This window comes from Catharus ustulatus, chromosome 12 (genome assembly GCF_009819885.2).
Source record: "Catharus ustulatus isolate bCatUst1 chromosome 12, bCatUst1.pri.v2, whole genome shotgun sequence".
Lineage (NCBI taxonomy): Eukaryota > Metazoa > Chordata > Aves > Passeriformes > Turdidae > Catharus > Catharus ustulatus.
This window is the reverse complement of record NC_046232.1, coordinates 18,830,491-18,850,944: the sequence shown is the minus strand read 5'-3', so window position 1 is coordinate 18,850,944 and position 20,454 is coordinate 18,830,491. Positions and strand designations below refer to the sequence as shown.

At 46.7% G+C, this 20,454-nt stretch overlaps 2 protein-coding genes across 4 annotated transcripts; one reads left to right on the top strand and one right to left on the bottom strand.

Annotated features, from left to right (window-relative positions):
- Positions 1-5,361: 5,361 nt before the first annotated feature.
- PARP16 (poly(ADP-ribose) polymerase family member 16) lies at positions 5,362-10,514 on the top strand. Its single transcript, XM_033070840.1, has 6 exons — positions 5,362-5,587; positions 6,406-6,543; positions 7,283-7,489; positions 8,562-8,733; positions 9,064-9,205; positions 9,818-10,514. The coding sequence occupies exons 1-6, from the start codon at positions 5,396-5,398 to the stop codon at positions 9,960-9,962; spliced, it is 996 nt and encodes a 331-aa protein (XP_032926731.1). The 5' UTR covers positions 5,362-5,395; the 3' UTR covers positions 9,963-10,514.
- Positions 10,376-20,198, bottom strand: LOC117002053 (gonadotropin-releasing hormone II receptor-like). 3 transcript variants are annotated; one of them, XM_033070837.2, is made up of 4 exons: positions 18,682-20,198; positions 16,980-17,492; positions 16,512-16,713; positions 10,376-16,235 (listed from the first exon to the last, which is right to left on the bottom strand). In XM_033070837.2, exons 2-4 carry the CDS (start codon positions 17,484-17,486, stop codon positions 15,829-15,831), a joined length of 1,116 nt encoding a protein of 371 aa, XP_032926728.1. In that variant the 5' UTR covers positions 17,487-17,492; positions 18,682-20,198; the 3' UTR covers positions 10,376-15,828. The 3 variants fall into 3 exon arrangements, with proteins under 3 accessions (XP_032926728.1, XP_032926729.1, XP_032926730.1); XM_033070838.2 differs by having other exon boundaries at positions 16,980-17,489; XM_033070839.1 differs by lacking the exon at positions 18,682-20,198 and adding an exon at positions 18,407-18,440 and having other exon boundaries at positions 16,980-17,489.
- Positions 20,199-20,454: the final 256 nt, after the last annotated feature.

The window sequence follows — 20,454 nt, the reverse complement described above, 5'->3', positions numbered from 1 at the left end:
GGGAACATAAATAGACCAGGTTGCATCCAATGTGTTTGGAGGAATGAAAAGTTCTTTTATTTCCCCTGTACAGAGACCTGCACAAAGCTGAACCTGGACTCAAGTGACTGGTGGACACATTGCCTTTCCAGTCCTGATACCTCCCTTATAGCACAGACTGCAAAAGGGTAAGGGCACATGGACCAAAAGATACAGGTTGGTCTTCTGGATAAAGCAGCAGACTGCCATTCAGGAACTCCCAGATGGGATTCTGGTCCTCTCCACCAAAAAGGGTTGGAATCTAAAGCAGCCATGAGGACAAATCTGAGTTTTGCTACAGTTTACAAGTGGCTTTGAATAAATTGCTTAACCACCCTCAGTTCCCATTCCCTGTGCTAGATGAGATACTCATGCCCAGTTTACTGGGATGTCTCATGAATTATCTGGTATTTAGGAAGCTCTTAAATCCATGTAACTCACATGTAACAATGAAATGTGATCCTGCTTTTATATAAAACAACAATTCAGAATTGAGCACATTTTGTTTTGATTTTCCCAAGACTGTCTGAATTCACTGAGACAAGTGACAAAGAAATATGATTCACCATATTCATGACTATTTCCAAAATGGTTTACTTTAATCTGAGCAACTGGAAAAATGTTAAAGGCAAAACTGCTTTACCCAGCTGACTTTAAAAGGTTGTTTCATTGCACATTTCTGTTTTCAATAAACATCCCAGGATAAAAACATCCCCTGCAGCAGATCTATGCAAAGGACAAAAAGGCGTTAAATCCAAAGTGGGGGCGGGTGGAAGAGATAAATAGTTTACTCCTATTATCTTTACCATATGTTCTATTCCAACTGGATACATATAAACAGCATGCAATCTTCAAGCTCAGCTTTAGAGTCTTTGAAGTGACCTGACCATACTACTGATTTATTTCAAACTAACCTTTCTCTTTGAACCTTAGGTCAAGGTTAATTCCATAATAAAACATACCTTATACAGCTGGCTGTTCCAGTGGTGCTAGCAAGGAACGGAGCCCTCAGTCATAAGCATTTGTTTCACTGAGTGTGGTATTGTATTTCTATTTTCCCTTCCCTGTATTAATTTCCTTCACAGACCCTAGTTAAGTGGGAAAAAAACCTTTTTTCCGGTCCGTGAGATCAATTTTAAACACACTGGAATTAAATGAAGACATTTAAGCCACATTTCTTAGCTGAAATGCATCCGCCAACACCAGAAACTATTTTTATTACAGTCTATGTTTAATAATTAGATCTTCAATTTCATAAGAAGCCACAAAGCTACATTATTCAAACTCCTGCACTGGCAACGACCCTTTCAGTATCTTTTACAAAACCATCTCTGCACTGAATCACAGCAAATCACCAAGGATAGCTTTTCTATCTAGGAAAATAAAGTGAGGAAAAGAGAAACACGTTTAAAAGGCCCTCCTCAAAAAAACAGAGGAGAGCTCCTTGCCAGTGTTTGTCAGTGCCCCAGCCAGTCTTGCCTGCCTGTAGGTATGGAAGCACACCAAGCAGGGGTGCAAAGGTGTGGGAGAAAGCCTGGAATGTGACATGCAGTCACTAAGAAATGCTGAGGTACACAACACATTGCTCAAGCATTGCTCATCAGGTTGTTTTCCAGAGGACTGGAAAGATGCTTTTGAATTTCAGCCTCCAGCCCACAGCACATACTCACAGCACTTAATTAAAAAAGTTAAACCAGCAGCTGTTCCACATTTCTCCTGACTCCAGAGCTTTGCCAACACGGTGCCTCTTGGAGCTGTCGGGAGAGGGATGAGTAGAAACCTTTGTTTGGGTTGGGGTTTCTGCAAGGAACAGGCTGGAAAACCTTATCAGCTGTAGCTAACCCTGAGGGGAATTGTGCTTCCCCTCCAAAGGAATCATGATGTTATCCAAGTTTATCCTCCCACATTTAGCAGGCCTGAGTGTACAGCGGTTGATGTTCACCAAAGGGCACCTCCCCTAAAACAGCCCCAAAAGCTTTCAGCACTTCATCTCTGGCTTAGGGGCAGCTTTGTAAAACAGGGTTTAGCCCAATGTTAAACGAGTTTGAGCAGGCAGCACTCCCAGGCAGCATCAATACAGCAAACTTGTTATCTCATCAGTATCTGTCACTGCCGAGCGCAGCTGAACTTGCCGTAATGGAAGCACCATCCATTTGGAATCCCAGAGGTAGGCATCAGTTTTGGATCAATGCTCTCAGAATCTCCATTAACTATTACAGTGCCAGGGATGCTGTAGATCTATTTTGGGTTAATTTCTTTAAACCATAACAAGGCCACATATCTTTCACTGCATTCTGACTCTCTTAGGGTAATATAAAAAGTGGTGGCACAGGAAGCCCAGCATCCCCAGAACTGATGTGGTTCCAAAGAAAACCTTTTCCCTTCAGCTCTCCATTCCCATTTCACTACATCATTTTTCTCTTCCAGCTTCTCCTCAGGGAATATTGCCTATTCCCACTCCTTAATCACATGCCAGGATGCCACATTTCCAAGAGCAAGGCCCCAGCTGGCAGTGCCCTGCACATCCTGCTCTCCACCCCTTGTTCTGTCCCAAAACCACAGCCCCAGGTATGCTGTGAGGTAAAAGATAATTCCCTAAGAGACACACCTTTTGTCACATGGATTGCCTTTACCTGTCCCACAGATATCAGGAGCAATACTTCCCCTCCAACACAGCAATTGATATCTTAAATGAAGGCACTAGAATTGTATCAGTTCAAAAGCTCAATATAACAAAATAAAATTCCACCCAAACGTCTTGAAAGAGACTCCTCTACCATTTTCTAATCTTCTTTAACAGGCACCAAAAATATTACATCTAATGATTTATTAGTGAATGAAATCAGCCAATTAGACAGCCAAGGACTGACTTTTCAAAAGCATCACACAGAACAACTTAATATCATGGGAGATAATAAACATGTCCTGAGCCGGATCACTGAATGATGTCGCTAACAGCCTGTCAGAGATATCAGATATTTACAGCAGAATAAGGCACCACATCAGATAAAGTAAAATACATCCTCTCAAGGATATAGAAATATGGAAAGGAATCACTCCAGCTGCATTTCAAGTCAGGGTAATTTCCATAACTCCTGAGAAAAGGCTTTGTGTGGTGCCAGTTCTCTTATTAAGGCACCCATCCATGCTGCTGGCATGTTTTAAAGACAAAAATGTGTACAGGTATCTACTAAATTGGGTAATGTAAACGAAAGGTACCTTTAAAATAATTTGTCTACATGCTGCCATTAAATATGTCAGATCCAAGAAAGTATTTGTGCTGTCCTAGAGGCTTCCCATCGCAGCCTTTTTGATGCAGCTGTTATGGAAAGACACTTTTTTTGGATAAACTATTAAACAGCAAGTAAATAAAGCTACAACTCCATTCAGTTATATGTATCATTGTGAGATATCTTACAATTTAATGCAAACTGTGCACAAGCTATCTGGTTCTATCCAAAATTTTCAAACCTCATCATTATTAAATGTAGTCAGAATTATTAAAAACTTCAAGCCATTCAAGTAGATGATTAAGAACAGGAATTCTGCACTTGGGAATCAAGTTCTCTTTTTTTTTTGCTTTGATACCAGTTTGCCCTTAGACACAGCTGGTGCTGCAGTTTAAGGCTGCAAATTGCAGCTCCAGCTGTCTCGGGAGATCCAGCTATGAGATGAGAGCCCAGGTATTCACAACTGACCTTAGCATCTTCCTGAGCATCTGTGCAAGCCTGTATCAGTTACTTCATGGATATGTGCAATATCCCTCCTGAATGAAGAAACCAAGAAAGGTGTTAGAAGACATCCAATATTGCTATACATTTCCAAAATTTTATTCAGGACACCAACAGCATTTAGGTTGAGGAGGGTTCCACATTGATGATGGGGATTTCTAAGACATTTTGGGATGGGAAAGATGCTTCACAGCACTAACACCACACCAGCATTCCAAGGAGGAACACTGAGCCTCAATGTCAAGCAACATAGTGAATGCAACTTGATTAAGAGGTTAAATTAAAAAATGAATCCTTCTCCCTTAATCCTGCAATGTCAGCCTGTAGAGATGACTCAAAGAAACCCAGATCCTTTCTCTAGACTACAAATTTGGATGATAAAGGAAATTGTTGAGGAGTAATGACATCTACACATCTTTTACTTAAATGTGTTAAAATTAGAGCTACGTAAAACCAAATCTGGCACAAAAAGCAGTCTCCTTGGGTGACCCTTCTGGCTAATCTGCTGTTTCACACTAAAGCAATACCCAAGCTGGGAGCTTGCATCTGCCATGGCCCAGCAGCTGAAGGCAGGGGCTTCCTGATGCTGTGCAGAGATGGGGCACAACATCTGACATGGCCACAGTGCAGCTAACAGCCCAGTACACTGTCAGTGTCCCCCTGCTGTCCCTGCCTTGGGGTCCTGATGTGTTTGCACTGTGAGTACAGAACTGGGGTCCCCCTCCACGTCCTCCCTGCCCCATGGGCATGGACCTGACTTGGTGTGCACCTGAAGATGACATTTTTCTCCCTGACCCATAAGCCCTTCCAGTCTCTGATGGGAAGATGCAATTGCTCCCTTTGCCCCCTCCAAGTCACTACCTGGGAAGATGCTGTGGCACCCTGCAGGCCTCCCACAGTTTCCATCATTCCCTCATATCCCTCTCCCAGCCTCTACCTGTGAGGGCAATGCCATTTCCCCCTGTACCTCTCTTTCAATCTCTGCCTGAGAACAACGTGCTATTCCTGTCTATACCTCTCTTCTGGTCTTCCCGAGAGGAAGATTCCATGGCCTGCTCTACCTTCTCTTGATCAACACCTGAGGGGATGGAGCGATTTTCCCACTGCACCTCTCTGAATCTCATCCTGAGAGGAAAACACTGTTCCCTCCTCACACTCTTCTTCAGGTCATTACCTGAGGCAAAGGTGCCATTTCCTTTTCCTACTCCCGATCTCTGCCTGAGGGAAAGGCGCTATTCCCCACGAACCTTCTGAGTCTCTGCCTGAGGGGAAAATGGTACTGCCCCCTGAACCCCTCTCCCGGTCTCTGCCTGAGGGGAAAATGGCACTGCCCCCTGAACCCCTCTCCCGCTCCCTGCCTGAGGGAAAGATGCCACTGCCCTCTGTAATCGTCTCCGTTCTCTACCCGAGGCCAAGGCGCCATTCCCCTACACCTCGGTGCCTCCTCCCCGTCCCCACACAAGGGGCACAACCTTGTGCCGGCGGCGCAGGGACCGACAGCTCGGAGCGGGCCGAGGCGGGCGGAGGCGGCTGCGGGGCGGGGCGGGGCGGCCACACCGCGGCCCCGGCGGCGGAAGGGGCGACGCCGGCGGGGCGGGCGCTGCCGCCGTGTCGGAGCGGCCGGCGCTCGGCAGCCTCCGCCGGGCATGACAGCGCCGGGCCCCGGCCCCGGCGAGGCGGCCCCGGGCGCCAGGGAGGCGGCGCGGCGGGACCCGTTGGCCGCCGACCTGCGGTGCAGCCTGTTCGCCGCCGCGCTGCAGAGCTACAAGCGCGACTCGGCGCTCAGGCCCTTCCCGGGCCGCTACGCCAGCGGCGACACCAAGGATTTCGAGGGGCTGGTGAGTGCCGGGAGGAGCTGTCCGCGGCTCTAGGGCACCTCCCCCGATGGGCCAGCACGGGCTGCCCGCAGGGCTGAGGGCAGCGGCGCCGTGGGGTCACGGATGAAGCGGGATGAAGGGTTTATCCGGTCAAGAAATCCCGGTTTAAAGGCGTATTTGGGATTGTGGCCGATAAATCCACTCTGGGAAACGCCCAGATCCGGTGTGGGCAGGTGAAGTGACAAGCGATAGGTAACAGGTAGTGAACAGACAGGACGGGAGGAAGCGGCCTCAAGCTGCTCAAGATTGAATATTGTGGAACATTTCCACCCTGAAAGGATGGTTGGGCATCCCTGGAGGTGTTCAGAAAAGCGTAGATGTGGCACTTGGGGTCATGGTTTAGTGATGGGCTTGGCCAAGTTAGGTTAATGGTTGAACGCAGTAATCTCAGACGTGTTTTCCAGCCTTAATGTTTCTAATATTCTGTGAAGTGTTGTGAGAGCTTGCCAACGTTAAATTCAAATTCATGTTGAAGGATTTGCATGTTACATGGCCTGAACACTGCACATGCTGCCCTGTGACAGACTTGTTTTCTCTCAGGAGTGTGTCTGACTGTTCTGTACAAACCCTGCTGATAAATATCACTGTTTATAACTTGGCTGCTGGTTGCATTCAGAGCGATTGACAAACTTTCCCACAAACTGCATACAAGTGTTTATGTCTCAGAACAGAACCTATTTTTCAGTTTGTTGGGGTGAAATATTGTTTTGTCTTCACTAGAGGTCCCTGTTTAATCGCAGTGGCACTAAGGAGCTTGCGCTAAATGCCTCTGTTGTTAGCTTGCAGATACCAAGGCTCTACCAAGCCTGAAAGAGTTTCTGGAGTCTGTTCCAAATACAGATAAAAGGACCTGGGACCTGTTCAGTTGGATTCTGTCATCTAAAGTCTTCATGATACAAAGTACTAAGAAACGGGAGGTAAGTTTTGAATTCTGTAAATCTTAATTAGAATTTGGTTTTTAAGGCAAACTTACACTTCACTTACAGAGAATATTTTCTTCTGCCAGAATGTGAGAACTTGACAGCTGAACACAAATCCATTCTTCTCTGTATATAGAGAAGGCAGGTTTTAAGTAAAATTTTCAAGAGCATTGGTTGGAAGAAATGGTTATCAGTAGTTGATGATGTGCAGTGATTGTAGTTGGTTACTGCAGTTAACATATCATGTAAATGCATGGTTTAGTCTGAGAGAGTCCAATTCAGATGTCACTGATGTCAATTCAGATGCCTTCTGCCCCAAAAAGAGAAAGGTTGAGTCACTGAGGCACCTCTGTAACAGGGATCAAAATAGTTGTGGAGATTAGCAGCAAGAAGAAAACAACTTCTGTTTTCGTGTCTTTTTTTCTCTTGCAAGATCAGCTGATGAATATATTGTCTAAGTAGCCAAAGCAGAATTGTGAAATTGTCCTTGCATCATAAATTAATTCATAATTATAATTCAGGTTTGGGTTTTTTTTTGGAGAGAAGATTTAGGATTTAACTTTGATAGCAAGAAACTGGCAGGATTTTTACTGTGCACTTACTCCTTCTGAAATGTGACAGTCTTGAATTCTAACTCAGAAAAGCATAATCAGAATACATAAGGGACGGGAAGCAGAATTTCCAGTGAGTAATCTAACCACATAAACCAACATTGATATTCCTTCCTGTTTTTAAGTACGAGAAGATCCAGGAACTCACAGGGATGTCTGGGGCTGCGGTCCCTGCTCCAGACTACCTCTTTGAGATCGTGTACTGTGATCAGATGAACACCAAGTTTGCTGAGACCAAGGGAGAGCGGGACCTTATCTACGCCTTCCATGGGAGCCGCCTGGAGAACTTCCATTCCATCCTGCACCACGGCCTGCACTGCCACTTGAACAGGGTGAGGCTCCTGCCACTGACACCATCTTCCCTTGCTCACTTGCAGCTGGGGACACTTTTTAAAAATAGGACCAGATTCCTTTCGGGGTATGAAATGTGCTGATGATCTTGTACTGCTGTTTTCATTTCAGTGTAGGCCTTTGTGGATGGCTGTGTTGGATTTTCTAGTGCAGCCTGAGGGTAAAGACTGGAAGTGGCATGAAACCCTTTTCACCAGCGTGACAAATTTTGACTGTCCTTTGCTTCTTTATAAGGAAGTGTAATTCCTCTGAAAATGCTGGCCTGACAGCCTGCAGCTGGGAAGTGCCTGTATACAGAGGAAGAGGATAGTGGAGGTTTTCTGCCTGGCCTTATGTTTGGATCAGCAAAGTTTCTGGTGCTACTCGCCAGTGGAGCCTTCTTAAAATGGTCTGGTTTAGGGAGACATCCCATAGGATTTGCACCTCTTCTGATTTCAGTGGAAGGGCAGTTGAGAGTCCTGGCTTTTTGTGTCACCTGTGAGGCAGCTTTGACACAGCACCTGTTTGACACTCCAGTCAACCTGGTCTATTTTTTTTCCCCCACATTCTCGATGAGTAATGGTTTACCAGGTACAATGGACTTACTGGAGTATTAATTTTAGCCAGTGTGGCAAATTGAAAAGTACTTTCCTCTTTTCTAGTAAAGCATGGATTTAAAGGAAGTAAAGCCTTGCCTTGTTTGTGGAGTTTGGATTACTTGAATGATGACAGTCTCAATAAATCGATGAAATGCCTTTTAAGAACGGTGCAGTCATGTTGATGTAAAATACTTATGCTGGCAAACTAACTCCAAATCCGGGAAAGCATGAATCTGTCCACACCAAGTGCTCTGCCAAGCAGCTAATTTGAGGGATGGGAGAGGGCAGCAGCCCCACCCCAAGGAAGTTGTGCCAGGACAAAAACAGTGCATGGACCAGACCCAACACAGGTCAGAAAGGCCTTTCGTAATCTACCTTCAGGAGCAGAACTGCCAGTCTGGAAGGAAAAAAATACTTGTATGTTTTTTGAGGTTTGCAGTACATGATTTTAGGGTAGATTTCTGCACTGTTTCAGAAATCCCTGTTTGGTGAAGGCACCTACCTGACCAGTGACCTGAGCCTGGCTCTGCTGTACAGCCCTCACGGTCTTGGCTGGCAGCGAAGTGCACTGGGCTCTATCCTCAGCTGTGTGGCTGTTTGTGAGATCATTGACCACCCAGATGTAAAGTGTCAGGTGAAAAAGAAAGGTGAGTCTGTTACCATCTGTCCTTCATGCTGTTTTTCTTTCCCTTTTAGTATCAGTGGCTTCTCAGCACTGAATGGGAGACTTACCTCCTTGTCACCCTGGTCTGGGCCATAATGTCATCCATACCAAGGATGACTAGGAGTGGTATAGCCTTAAGCAAACTTCTCACTCTATTCTTGGATGCTGAGGGATGCAGGGGAATACCAAGACTAGATTTTTGGTTATCTTATTCCCATTCTTCTGGGGGGTGTGTATGGGGGTGGTGGTTGTTTATTTTTTTTACAGTTACTTGAAGTTCTGCTTTTTTTTTTCTTTTCTCTTTCCAATTCAGATTCAGAAGAAATAGACAGAAAAAGAGCAAGAGTGAAAAACAGTGAAGGGGGAGACGTGCCACAGAAATACTTTGTTGTCACAAACAACCAGCTTTTACGAGTTAAATACTTGCTAGTGTATTCACAAAAGCAGCATAGGAGGTAAGAGTTCAGCTGTCTAGAGGGATGAGCTGCTACAGCAGCCAGATAAACACATCTCATTGTTGAAAAACAACAGAAAACAACCAAGAAAGATATACTGTACTGCCAGAATTTGTTTGTAGCCCATTTCTTATGGAAATAAGTCTTACACCATCCTGTTGCCTCTGTCATGCTCTTTGTCATTCCCAGGCTCAAATTTGCTTTTTTACCAGACCTGTAAGCACTTAGAGTCTTTGAGAGGTATCATTATCTGTTTGTGGCAGGAAACCAAGAGTGGGTGTCTGGTGAGTGCATCTCTTAAAACTGCCTGGGTTTTAACTCTGCCCTTATCTGTGCTAAGTGGCAGTGTTCACTCAGCTACTCAACACCTACAGGCCAGGCAGCTACAGCTCCAGACCACAGGGAAAGGTGTGAACATGGGGAGAAAAGACAGGATTGTGCATGGAGAATTCAGGAAAAGGGATGTGGTGAAAATCAGGCTTCATTAGTTACAGAGATTGTGGAACAACTTACTGGTTTTACGGGATTTACTAAAAATAATGAAACCTGAGATACTTTTTGTTAAGGTGTTTGTGCATCTCTAACAGAATTCATGCCTTTTTCCCTTTTCAGGCCTTCTAATGAATCTTCCTGGTTCTACAGCCACCGTTTTGCCCTAATGATGATGCTGTACCTGCTGTTGCTGATAGTGATAGGGGCCAGCAACTCGCCAACCTTCATCTACTACTGGCACAGAATGTTTGACTCGGAGAGATGAACTATCCAAGATGATAAACTGTTGATTTCACCACGTGCCTTAAGATTAGCTGATCTGCAGTGCACTGCATCTATTCCAGAGCTCTGGAAATAAGGGTGACTGGAGCTTTCCAGTTCTGTCACCAATATATTAATCCTCCTGGCATCTCTGCATTTATTCTTATTTCAGTGTTCCTGGGGTTCATGAGGATGCCTAGTACAGCTGAAGAGGATCACAGTGGTGCAGCTTGGCATGAGCCAGTTGTTAAGGGTCCATGGAAAAAAAGGTTATTTAAGATTAATGAAAATTAAGCATGGAAACACTCAGGTGTAACTTATTTTCTGTCAAGTTGAAGTATGTTTGCACAAGTTGGGAAGGAGGATTTTTCTGGATGTCAGGCAAAGCAACCTGTTGGGAGTCTTATCAGTGTTTTCAGAAACTGAATCTAGTGATGTTTGACATGTATCAATGCAGATGGAATTACTTTTAAACTTTTAACACTAACTTTGGCCAGGAATTTTTATATTTGAACATAATGATTGTAAGGGAAAAGAAACAAAAAAAAATCCAAAATGAAAAAGAAAAAAAACACCAACAAAAAAAAAATAAAACAACCGCCAAATGGAAGAACTTAAATGGTTTCTAGTATGTTTTTTTCCCCTCTGTAGAACATTGTTGTATTTTAATCCCAGCTGGCAGCTAAGCACAAATCCAAAACATCATTACTACACTGCTATGAGGAAAATTCACTCTATCCTGGACAAAAACAGCACAAACATCTACAAGGCTTGTGGTCTCAGCCATAATCTTTCTTATCCTAGCTTACTGTGCAGATTAGACAAACTCAGGGTTTTCAGCATCAACACTGAATAAGGGTTGTTCTTACCAAACTGGGGGTTTGTTAGAGAATACACCATGTGCAAGTTAGTAATGCAGCATTCACAGGGCAATGCTCTCTCCTCTCTCCCTCCTGTCAAGTCATTTGTGTTTGCTGTTGTCACAAAGCAGCCTTCAAATGCCTGAAACAGAAAAAGGAGCAAAGCACTGTCCTTTGATTAGTAACTGGGCATGGGATAACCCCATGAAGACCCAGGGATTCTAGGCAAAGAAAAGTCAGATGTGTGCCACAGTTCAGTCTCAATCCAGCCTTTAGTAGATTTGATAAAAGCAGATTTTCATTGCACAGTGAACCCTAACGACAAAAAAACCCCAACTCATCACATATTTCCAGTAAATGAGTCTGTGATTACCTTACCCATTAAATATTTCAAAGAAAATATCTTTTTCTGATGTTGTTCTGGTACCTAATTGCCAGAAGTAATGTCCTGGTAATCAGGTTTTTTAATTCAAGGCTGAGAACAAGTTCATTTACAGCAACCCCTCTTATTGGTGACTGGAGCTAGACACACTTATCCCAGTTAATTTTGCTGCCAGAACAAATTTATTTTTTCACCATACAGCTTGCAAAACAAGAACATTATAATCCAATTCCCCATTGCCTTTTACAGTCTGTTAATAATGCTCACTGTCAAAGTACACTGCAGCTCCTCTTCAGCCCAAGAAGTGTCTGTGTTAATTGTAGCAGATTTGCAATTAAAATATACATAAACAAATAATTTATTGTGCAACAGGTTCAACTACTTTATAATTTACTCCTTGATATTTCAAAGCAGAAACTTGGGGTTTGAGACATGCATGGGGGTCCTGGAAATGTTTGCCCATTTTTGGTCTTCCTCAGCATGTTATATTAAATGTTGTGCCATGTAAATATACAAGTTTAGGGGAAGTTACGTGCTAGCCAGAAAACCTGGAGGTATTTGATGCTGTCTAAAGGGTACTGGTTTGTTAAAAGCCTGGTTTGTCTGAAAGAAACCCCATCTTTTGAGCAGATGGGCTCTTTGGGCCCCTTTGGAAAAAGAGGAGGCTGAGCAGCAGTTGTGGGATGGCTGTCTGCTGGCACTGCAGGAAAGGCACAAACCTGGGAGCTCCTGAGCCAGATGAAAAGAACACAGCAGGGATTTAAAGCTCTTTTCTTAGGGTTTCTTTGCATAGGAAAGTTTCTGAGAGTAAGCAGAAGTAATAATAGCTCCAGGCTATGTCCCCAGAGAAAAAGCATTGTGGGGGCTCATGGCAGACATGCACAGTCCAGCTCTGCAATGAAATCAGCAGGTATCAAAGGAAAAAAAAAAAATCAGCTTTTTCCGCTTTGATCAGTTTGAATAGACCCAAAAATAAAGGAGGTGGTTGCAGGTGGGGGCTGAGTCCTGATGGATGTGTCTGGAGTATCCCTTGGAGAGCTTGTAGCCCGATCTCTCATGCTCAGGCCTGCAGGGATTCTGGGCACAGCCTCATTGCTTCAGCTCCACAGCTGCGAAGCGAGGCTACAGCAGTGGGAAAATACTTTAAATACATTTAAGGTGCTCAGATCCTACCTAGCAGCCTGGCAAAATACTTAATATCCTACTCCCACGCTTGTTTTCTGAGCTCCCTGCTGATTTCAGCATGTGTTTCCCAACGTGGTGAGGTGCAGTCAGCTGGATTAATGCGGGTATTGTGCTGAGTAACTAACAGTATTATGAATTAACCCAAGGTTTGTGTTAGCCTCTTAAGCCACTTGCGTGGCTCTTTGAACATGCACAGTGCTATAAAAACACTAACAGGGAATGAATCAGAATTTCCTCCCCAACAAAGGGCCGCTGTGTTTGAAGCGGGCGGCCCAGGGAGAGGTCGAGGAGTTGTAAAATACAGAGCTACCTGCTCTTATTAATATGTTCATTACATTACTGGGGTGAATATTAAGGAATTGTTACTGAATCAGACAAATCTGATCCTGGCTGGGACTGCAAGAAGTGTGGTAACTGGTGTTTCCTTGGTGGGAATGAGCAGGTGGAGAATTTTCCTCCAACAAGCAGAATTAGATAATATCTATCTAATTTTTTTCCCCTCTCTCTCTATATTTATTTATATACAGAGATCTCAGGAGCCAGCTGAGGAGACAAAGGGTTTGAGGCATTGTGGGGAAAAGAGGGAAGCACCACAGAAAGCAGGACCACCCCTGGGGCAGGGGGAAAAGAGAGACTCGATTGACACTCCCAATAAGTGATGCAAAAATTTTGTGCTCTCTAAAGTGTGAGCAAATATAAGAAAAGCAGAATCAGAAATGCAGGAATATTCAAACAAGGCCTGGGCTTTGGTCCACCTCTGGCAGGACCCAGACTGATCCCACCTTCCCCAGGGAGGTGCTGCCCACCTGCTCACTCCCCCTTTTTACATGCAGTGGGCACATGGCTTGGCAGCACACGCCTCCAGTGACATTTTCCTTCTCTCATGAAAGCTGTCACTTTGGGCACCTTGCCCACACTTCAGGCTCCACAAGATGTCACTTTGAACATCAGCAATGGGAGGGAAGGTATGAGAAAGATGGACAAAAGGAGCAGTGCTGGAGTGCCTGCAAGAATCCCAAGGAATGGGCCATGCTTCCCCTAAGGACTAAGGTACATATGCTTGCCAGAATCCCCATTTTCCTACTCTTCATCTTTTCCAACTTAAATCATTGTAAGATCACTGAGTCCCCCTAAATCCAAACCTGCTTTTGCCTTTTCACCCATGGGGTGTAAAGGTGGTGAATCCTTCCCACAAGGAAAAAAGTGTTTCTTGCTCCTCAGAGAAGACCTCTGAGCCTTCCTGTTGCTGGGCAAGAGAAGACATGTGCATGAGCAATGTTGGATCTGTTCTCTCCCACTCAGCAAAAAATGGATGAAGACAGTTTTCAGTAGATTAAAGACACTTTCCTGCTTATTCAAGGCTCGCCAGAAAACCAACACACCTTCAAGGTCTGCCTCCCATCATCAGCAGTATAAACAAAGAGACCAAAGTAGTGTCTGATGAATTAGCTTCCCTAGTGCAAGCCCTCCCATCACCTTCCAAGGAGCCCTTTTTTGCCAGCCTGGCATCATCCAACCCCTGCTCTGTTAGCTCTGGGTAATTAACACTGAGCAGAACGAGCCCAGGAAAGCCAAACTTGCGATTACGCATCTCATTGGAGTTTGGATGCTTCCTAAATGGCTCATGCTAATCCCCACCAGTTGGTCTGGGCTCCTGCAGTTCTAATTGATTTTTTTCTTCTCCTTGGGCTACATGTTTAGCATAAATAATAATTAGTACCCATGTGCAGCTCAGCATCACCCTGAACACTGTGGCTTCCTGTGTCCTCATTGCCCAGCCTCAGCCAGCTGCAAGAACTGCTTGCCACCCCTCCAATTTCAATAATTTATTAGCTGGGGCACTGTGAGACCAGTGCAGATCCTTTCTGGCTGATGGGGAGCCAACACCTCTTGGAAAGAGGGTTGTGGAAAAGCCCCCTCAGTGCCCAAAGGAGATTTGTCTTCTGGAGGGGAAGACATCTCCCAGCTTCCTACACACACAGCCACAGCAAGACAAGAGTTGTTTTTAAAACAGAGTTCTTTCATTCTGATAAAATCCAGATGCTCATTCAAAGTTGTGGTGGCCACAAAAATAGCCTAGGAACTGCCTCCTGCCAAGTCCAGAGCTCCTGAGCTATCCAAAGGTTTAACTAAACTAAGAAAACAACAACCCACCTGGCTTAAAACTAAATTTCTCTTCAAAAGCATACCCCACATTTAATAACAATCATCAGAGAATAAAAAAAAGAAATAATCCACTGTTTCTAATTACCTGGAAAGGACAACACATTTGAACAACTCATCTCTTCAACCCACACCCAGAGAAGAGACCTCTGCCTTAACAAGCAACTTTTGGCACAATGGTAGAAAGCAAACAACCCATGTTACTCACCACAGCTCAGCTGATCCTTCCAGAAGCCCTCCTTACCCCCATTTGCATCTGTCACTGAAGGTGCTTCCCATCACTTCATTTGTTGGGACACCTCAGACAGCCCCTATGGGGTGGCTGCACCTGCTCTGCTGGGGCAGAGCTGAGGGGCTGGTGTTGCTTAGAGCAAAGCAAACGTGGCCTGCAACCTGCCAGCTTGTGCTCTGGGACATGGGGACAGAAAGGTCAGGGAGGCTAGACAGGTTTGGTTCTCATTACCCCAAATACCCTCCCTCTTGGATTGCCCTGTGTCCCACAGAGCTGCTGTGCAATGATGTGTCTGTCTGTACCAACCCCTTCACACCAGAAAACAGTAGGAGGGACTGTTTTCCCTTCTGTCTCTCTTCAAAAGAGAGAAGAAACCTCACCCCACCCCACTGGGGTTCTTTGTACCTCTCTTGCCTGAGTCTTCCATCCCCACAGCATTCCCTCCCTGCCCACCATGCCTGAGGCAGGAATGCCCCTGCATTAGTCAACCTCTAAATATTTAGATCTTTCCCAGGGCTTGTCACATAGCCATGGGAGAGCCAGGCAGGTTCTGAAATTTCCAGAGAGCTTTTCCTACAATAACTGGAGAAAACAGAGTAAAAGCCTGTAATCACACCTTTGCAGGATCAGGGTGACACCATCCATGCAGCTCTACAGCTGGGTGTAGGTGCAAAGGGCACTTGAAGACCAGCCACTCCAGTGACATTACCCTGGATCACAGAGGAGATCATAAATTCCCTCCCAGGGGTTGATGCTGGAAGTGTGGAGAAGCTTGTTCCCAGAATCAGGGCTGGAGCATGTGTCAGGTACAAAAAGAATGTTTTTCTAGTTGTCATGGTGCTGCCAGAGTACAGCAGAATGACCATAAATACCCCAAATATTTTTCACCCTGAGTACAACCAGAAGACACATTCTCAGTGTCTGGCCAGAGACCCTCACTCACCAAAGCTGAGTAGAGAACCTCATCATGACAGTCTCCAAAATGGTCCTACAGGACAAAACAGCCCCAAAACTGTGCCTGGCATCCCCTTGTGGGTGCATCTCTTCATCAGACCGTGCTGACAGTTGTCCCGTTGGAGCCCCCTGATGCCACCCCACCATTTGCAGCACCATCCTTGATGTTCTTCTCTGAAGCTGAGATGGGTTTGTGTCTCTTGTGCCTGGTGATGGCTGTTTCAATCCCCCTGAGACACAACTGCACATCCTCCCGAAAGGAAGGGGTGTACAGTCCATAAATGATAGGGTCAGTGCATGTGTGCAGCAAGCCAAAGAGGAAGAAGCTGTGGTTGACATACTCTGGCATCTTCTGGATCATGGCTGGCTGGAACCAGTACCACAAGCCCAGGAGATAGTAAGGGGTCCAGCAGATGATGAAGGTGGCAACAATCACTATGGTCATCTTGAGAGTCTTCATGCGTGCCTTGGAGATGTGGTTGTTTTGATTTCTTGTCAAACCTGCCAAGGAGAGCCAAAAGGACAGCTGAAGATAGGGGAAAACCAAGACAACATAACCATCCATCTCTGCTTCTGCCAGAGAGGGAAGACCAGCTCATAACCTGGTCCATGTCCCACAGGAAGCAGAAGACAGCAAGGACTAAGTTTGTGCAAAACCCCTTTGTTGGTTTGTGCAAAACTTCTTAGCTTTCAAAGGATGTTGTGACAGACCCAACAAAAATTCCAGGATGGAAAAGTTTAGTTATGAAGGACATTAAAGGACTGGGATCTACTTACCTTTATTGACCTTTAGCTGCTTACTGATCTCCCAAAGGATCCGGATGTAGCAAACGATCATGACACTCAGGGGGGTGATGTAGAGGGTGGTGAAGGTGAACATGTTGTAGACGGTTTCCTCCCAGTGTGCTCGGAAGCTTCCGTGAGTAACACACTGGGTGAAATTCCCTCCTGGGATTGTGTTCAGGTGGAAGAGGAAGAGCTGAAATGGAGAATAGCAATAACAATAACTCAGAGATGACTTGGGACAGAGCACCACATCCTGGAGATGCTGCTGGCTGTGCATGGAGAGCACCTCGCTGCTGTTGGATTGGGAGACGGGCTCTGACCACCTAAATCATGGCTTATCCTGGTGCTGGTGGAGTCCATGGATTAGGATGGACTGGTTGGGGATGTTGAATTGGAGGAGCCCTTCCCCAAAACCACCCCAGCCTCGGCAAACTCCATGGGGAGGGCACTGAACTTTACCTGGGGCAAAGCCAGGAGTACACTGCCACCCCAGGCAGCACGGAGCAGCATCCCATTGCGGCGGTGAGCACGGGAGAAGGGATGGAGGATGGCTGCGTGCCGGTCCAGGCTGATGACCACCAGTACCAGGGCAGCTGCATACATAGCAAAGAGCTTGAGGAAGTTGAGAATCTTGCAGGAGATGTCCCCTCCATACCACTGCACTGTCACGTTCCACGCCGCATCCAGGGGCATCACCATCACTGTCACCAGCAGGTCGGCCAGCGCCAGGCTGAGGATCAGCGGCTGCACGTGGGATTTCCTCCTCTTCCTCAGCAGGCTGCCCAGCACTGCTGTGTTGCTGCCTGCTGCCAGCAGGAAGAAGATGGCTGTGATGATCACACGGACCTTCGCTGCTTGGGTGAACCGAGGCTCCACCCAGTACTGGGGGTACACAGAGGCCGAGACATTGGTGTCCTCCCGTGTGGTGGGGCAGTGGGGAGATGCAGGGAGCTGCTCCTCACTCATCCCCTGCTGAAATGCAAGAAGCAAAGTGAACCCTGTCTTTGGGGCTCTGTAGAGTGCTGCAGCTTCAACATATGGACAAGTGGGGAGATGGTGGGATCTGCACTGGAGGTACCAGCAGCAGTCTGTCCCATCCTGTCCTGCCCTGTCCTGTTGCCCATTTCGCAAAGTCACTGTCACCCCCACCATGGTGACCCAGCCTGGCTGCCCTCTCTGGCTGACCCCTGCTGTAGCCACAGTGACTGCTCACACTCACACAGACATATATTTTTAGCTCTTTGTGAGGTGGCTGAGCAGCTGGGAAAGCAGGAGTGGTGGCCAGGACCATGGAACCAGTCGCTGTCTGCCAGCATCCTGCTGGGAATGGGTCATACCAGAGCTGGCTGAGCCTATGCTGGGGCAGCTGGGCTCGGTTCAAGGACTTGTCCTTCCAAAGGGGATTTGTAAGCAGGGTTTAGCTCTTTAGAAACCCCACAGCCCTTCCCATAGTGTGTCCACCTCCATCTCCAGTGCCAGATCTGGAGTCGTGGGCAGGAGCAGCTGGGGTTGACCAGGCTGGGAGAAGGGGCATCCCACACTGTCCAGAGCCTGACAGTGGCTCCTGGGAGAGGATCACGGTGGCATTTAGGACCTTGGACCTTCCCAGGACCCAAGCAGCATCAGCACAACGTGTCAGTCCCTTTCCCTTCTGGAGGGTAGAACCCTTCCTGAACTGGGGGTGGCTGGGGAGTGATGGGCAGTGTGGTTGTCCCCCACACTTGATTTCATTGCCCTTTTTACCCGAGCAGAAATCATGTTTTATGAGCAAATACTTCCAACTCCTGCGGCCGCAAGCTGTTTACAGTCCCAGCTGCAGGTACAGCACATCTCCTACTGTTACAGCACCTTCCTGTTTGCTGATTCCAAAATAAAGCGTTCCTTACCTTTGTACAAATAACAGGAACAGCAGAGATCAAATCTGTCTCCCCAGCTCTGCAGATGCCAACACCTTGCAGCAATGCACCCTCCTCCAGCCCTACGACCCACACCCAGAGCCCCCTTCCCCTCGCTGCCTTCACCCCTCCCTCCCTCCCCAAAGACCAACCCAACAAACAAGCAGCAAAAAGAAAGAACAGTTTAAAAGCACCAAGTTGCTTGTGTGGAAGAAACGAGCAATCCGTGTCCAGGTCAGGATTTATCCCAGCAGATGCGAACATACCTGGCATACGCATGCCCTGGTGCTGAGAGAAGATGCTCCGTGTCTTTCCCACGGGTCCCCCACCGCTGCGGTGCTGAGTCAGGATGCTCCAACGTTTCCTTGCATCAGATCCCTGCAACAAACCTTGAAGCAGTAAAATTTCCCCTTGCCAGCAGCCAAGCCGGGAGCGACGCTGCTGCTAGCACAGGCATATGCAGGCATCTGGAGATGGGAATGCTGCTGCAAACACTCCCTGCACCGGCAAACCAGGAGCAGGGCACCCATGGGCAGCCTGGCTCAGGCATCCATCATCACCCCTGCCCTTGTTAGCTTAATGAGCTGCCCACTTAATGAGCAGGCAGCGGGGAATGATGACAAAGCCGCCGTAATGCAAGAAATGGCCAAAATTCAAAACATTGTGGCCAAATGTGGCTCCCTCAGGGACAAATGCCAACACTCCCCGTACTGGTTTGCTATAAATACAGAAAAATGAGTTAATTATCCTGGGAGTTAGTGATGAACGTCCCGTTGCTCAGACAACCAAGAGACTCACAGATGCGCACACACGCACCTCAGAGATGCTCCTGGACCACACGGGTCCATGGAAGTATCACAGGTACATGCCTGGGCTGGAAATGCTGTAAGGAGGGAATTAATAAGGGGAAACGTGGTTCATTTTGCCATTTTAATGAATACACTTCTTTTCCTGCAGTCTATCAGTTCCCATCTTGTTCTTTCTACATTTCTTGCAACATAACACAGTGAGAGGGAAGCACCTTGGGAGGGACAAGGAGCTCACAAGAGCTTTAAAAATATGACATGCAATGCAAGGACAGGGAGGGAAACTGAGGACAACCTGCTCTTCTGGCCAGCAAAGGAGTTGTGAGGGTGAAAGAGGGACAGCCCCAAGTCCTGCTGGGGCCAGCACTGGCAAACACACTCCCAGGAGTTTCACCGGGACTTTAATGACATGCAGATAGATGCTCACATTTTCCAGGCTATTAAATTAAAGAGTATGTGGTATACAGGTCCCTGCAGATCCCAGGCTGGCAGTGGTGGTTCTGCATTGTTTCCCAAGAGGAGGAGATTCCCTTTCTGGAAAAGGTTTTCCATCATTAAAACTACTCCCATTTATTTCAGGAGGAAACGCCTGAGCTCTGAGGGTAGTTGCACCATCTCTGAGGGTGCTGTGCTGGCAGGAGTGCTCCTGGGCACAAGCACTTTCCCCTTTTCCAATTTCTTAAACCCACAAATGTTTAAGAGTCAAATTTTGTAGCAGAGGGACCAGCTCCTGAGACCCAGGAATGCTGCAGGCACCTGACCATGTTTGCCCTGGAATCCCCTAAACTCTCCATCACTTCTGCATGGGGCTGCCAAAAGGGATCAGGATGGAAACTCTGCTCAGAGCCACAGAGGGCACGTCCTACATCCTAAGTGCTTTTCATACAGGGGGAAAGAGGAAAGCAGACCCTGGTGGCACTGCCAGCGAGCACCAGACAGCTCTGCCACATGGGATGGGACTGTCCCCATCACCTCCTTATCTGACAGGACATCACTCACCAGTGCCTTGGGAACAAACCCGGCCCTTGGAGGAAAAAATAGCACAAAATCTGCATAGAAGTTAGGTGGAAGCCTGTTTGTTCCAGCAGCCATCTCCTCCTAACGTTAGGCTCCCGCTTAAAGCTGAGATTAATTTGGCCCCACACACTCATCCTTATTTATCTTTTTATTTAGCCCTTTGCACCTGCATGAAAGCAATTAAATAGCTAGTCAGGAATGTATTCCCTGTTTGTC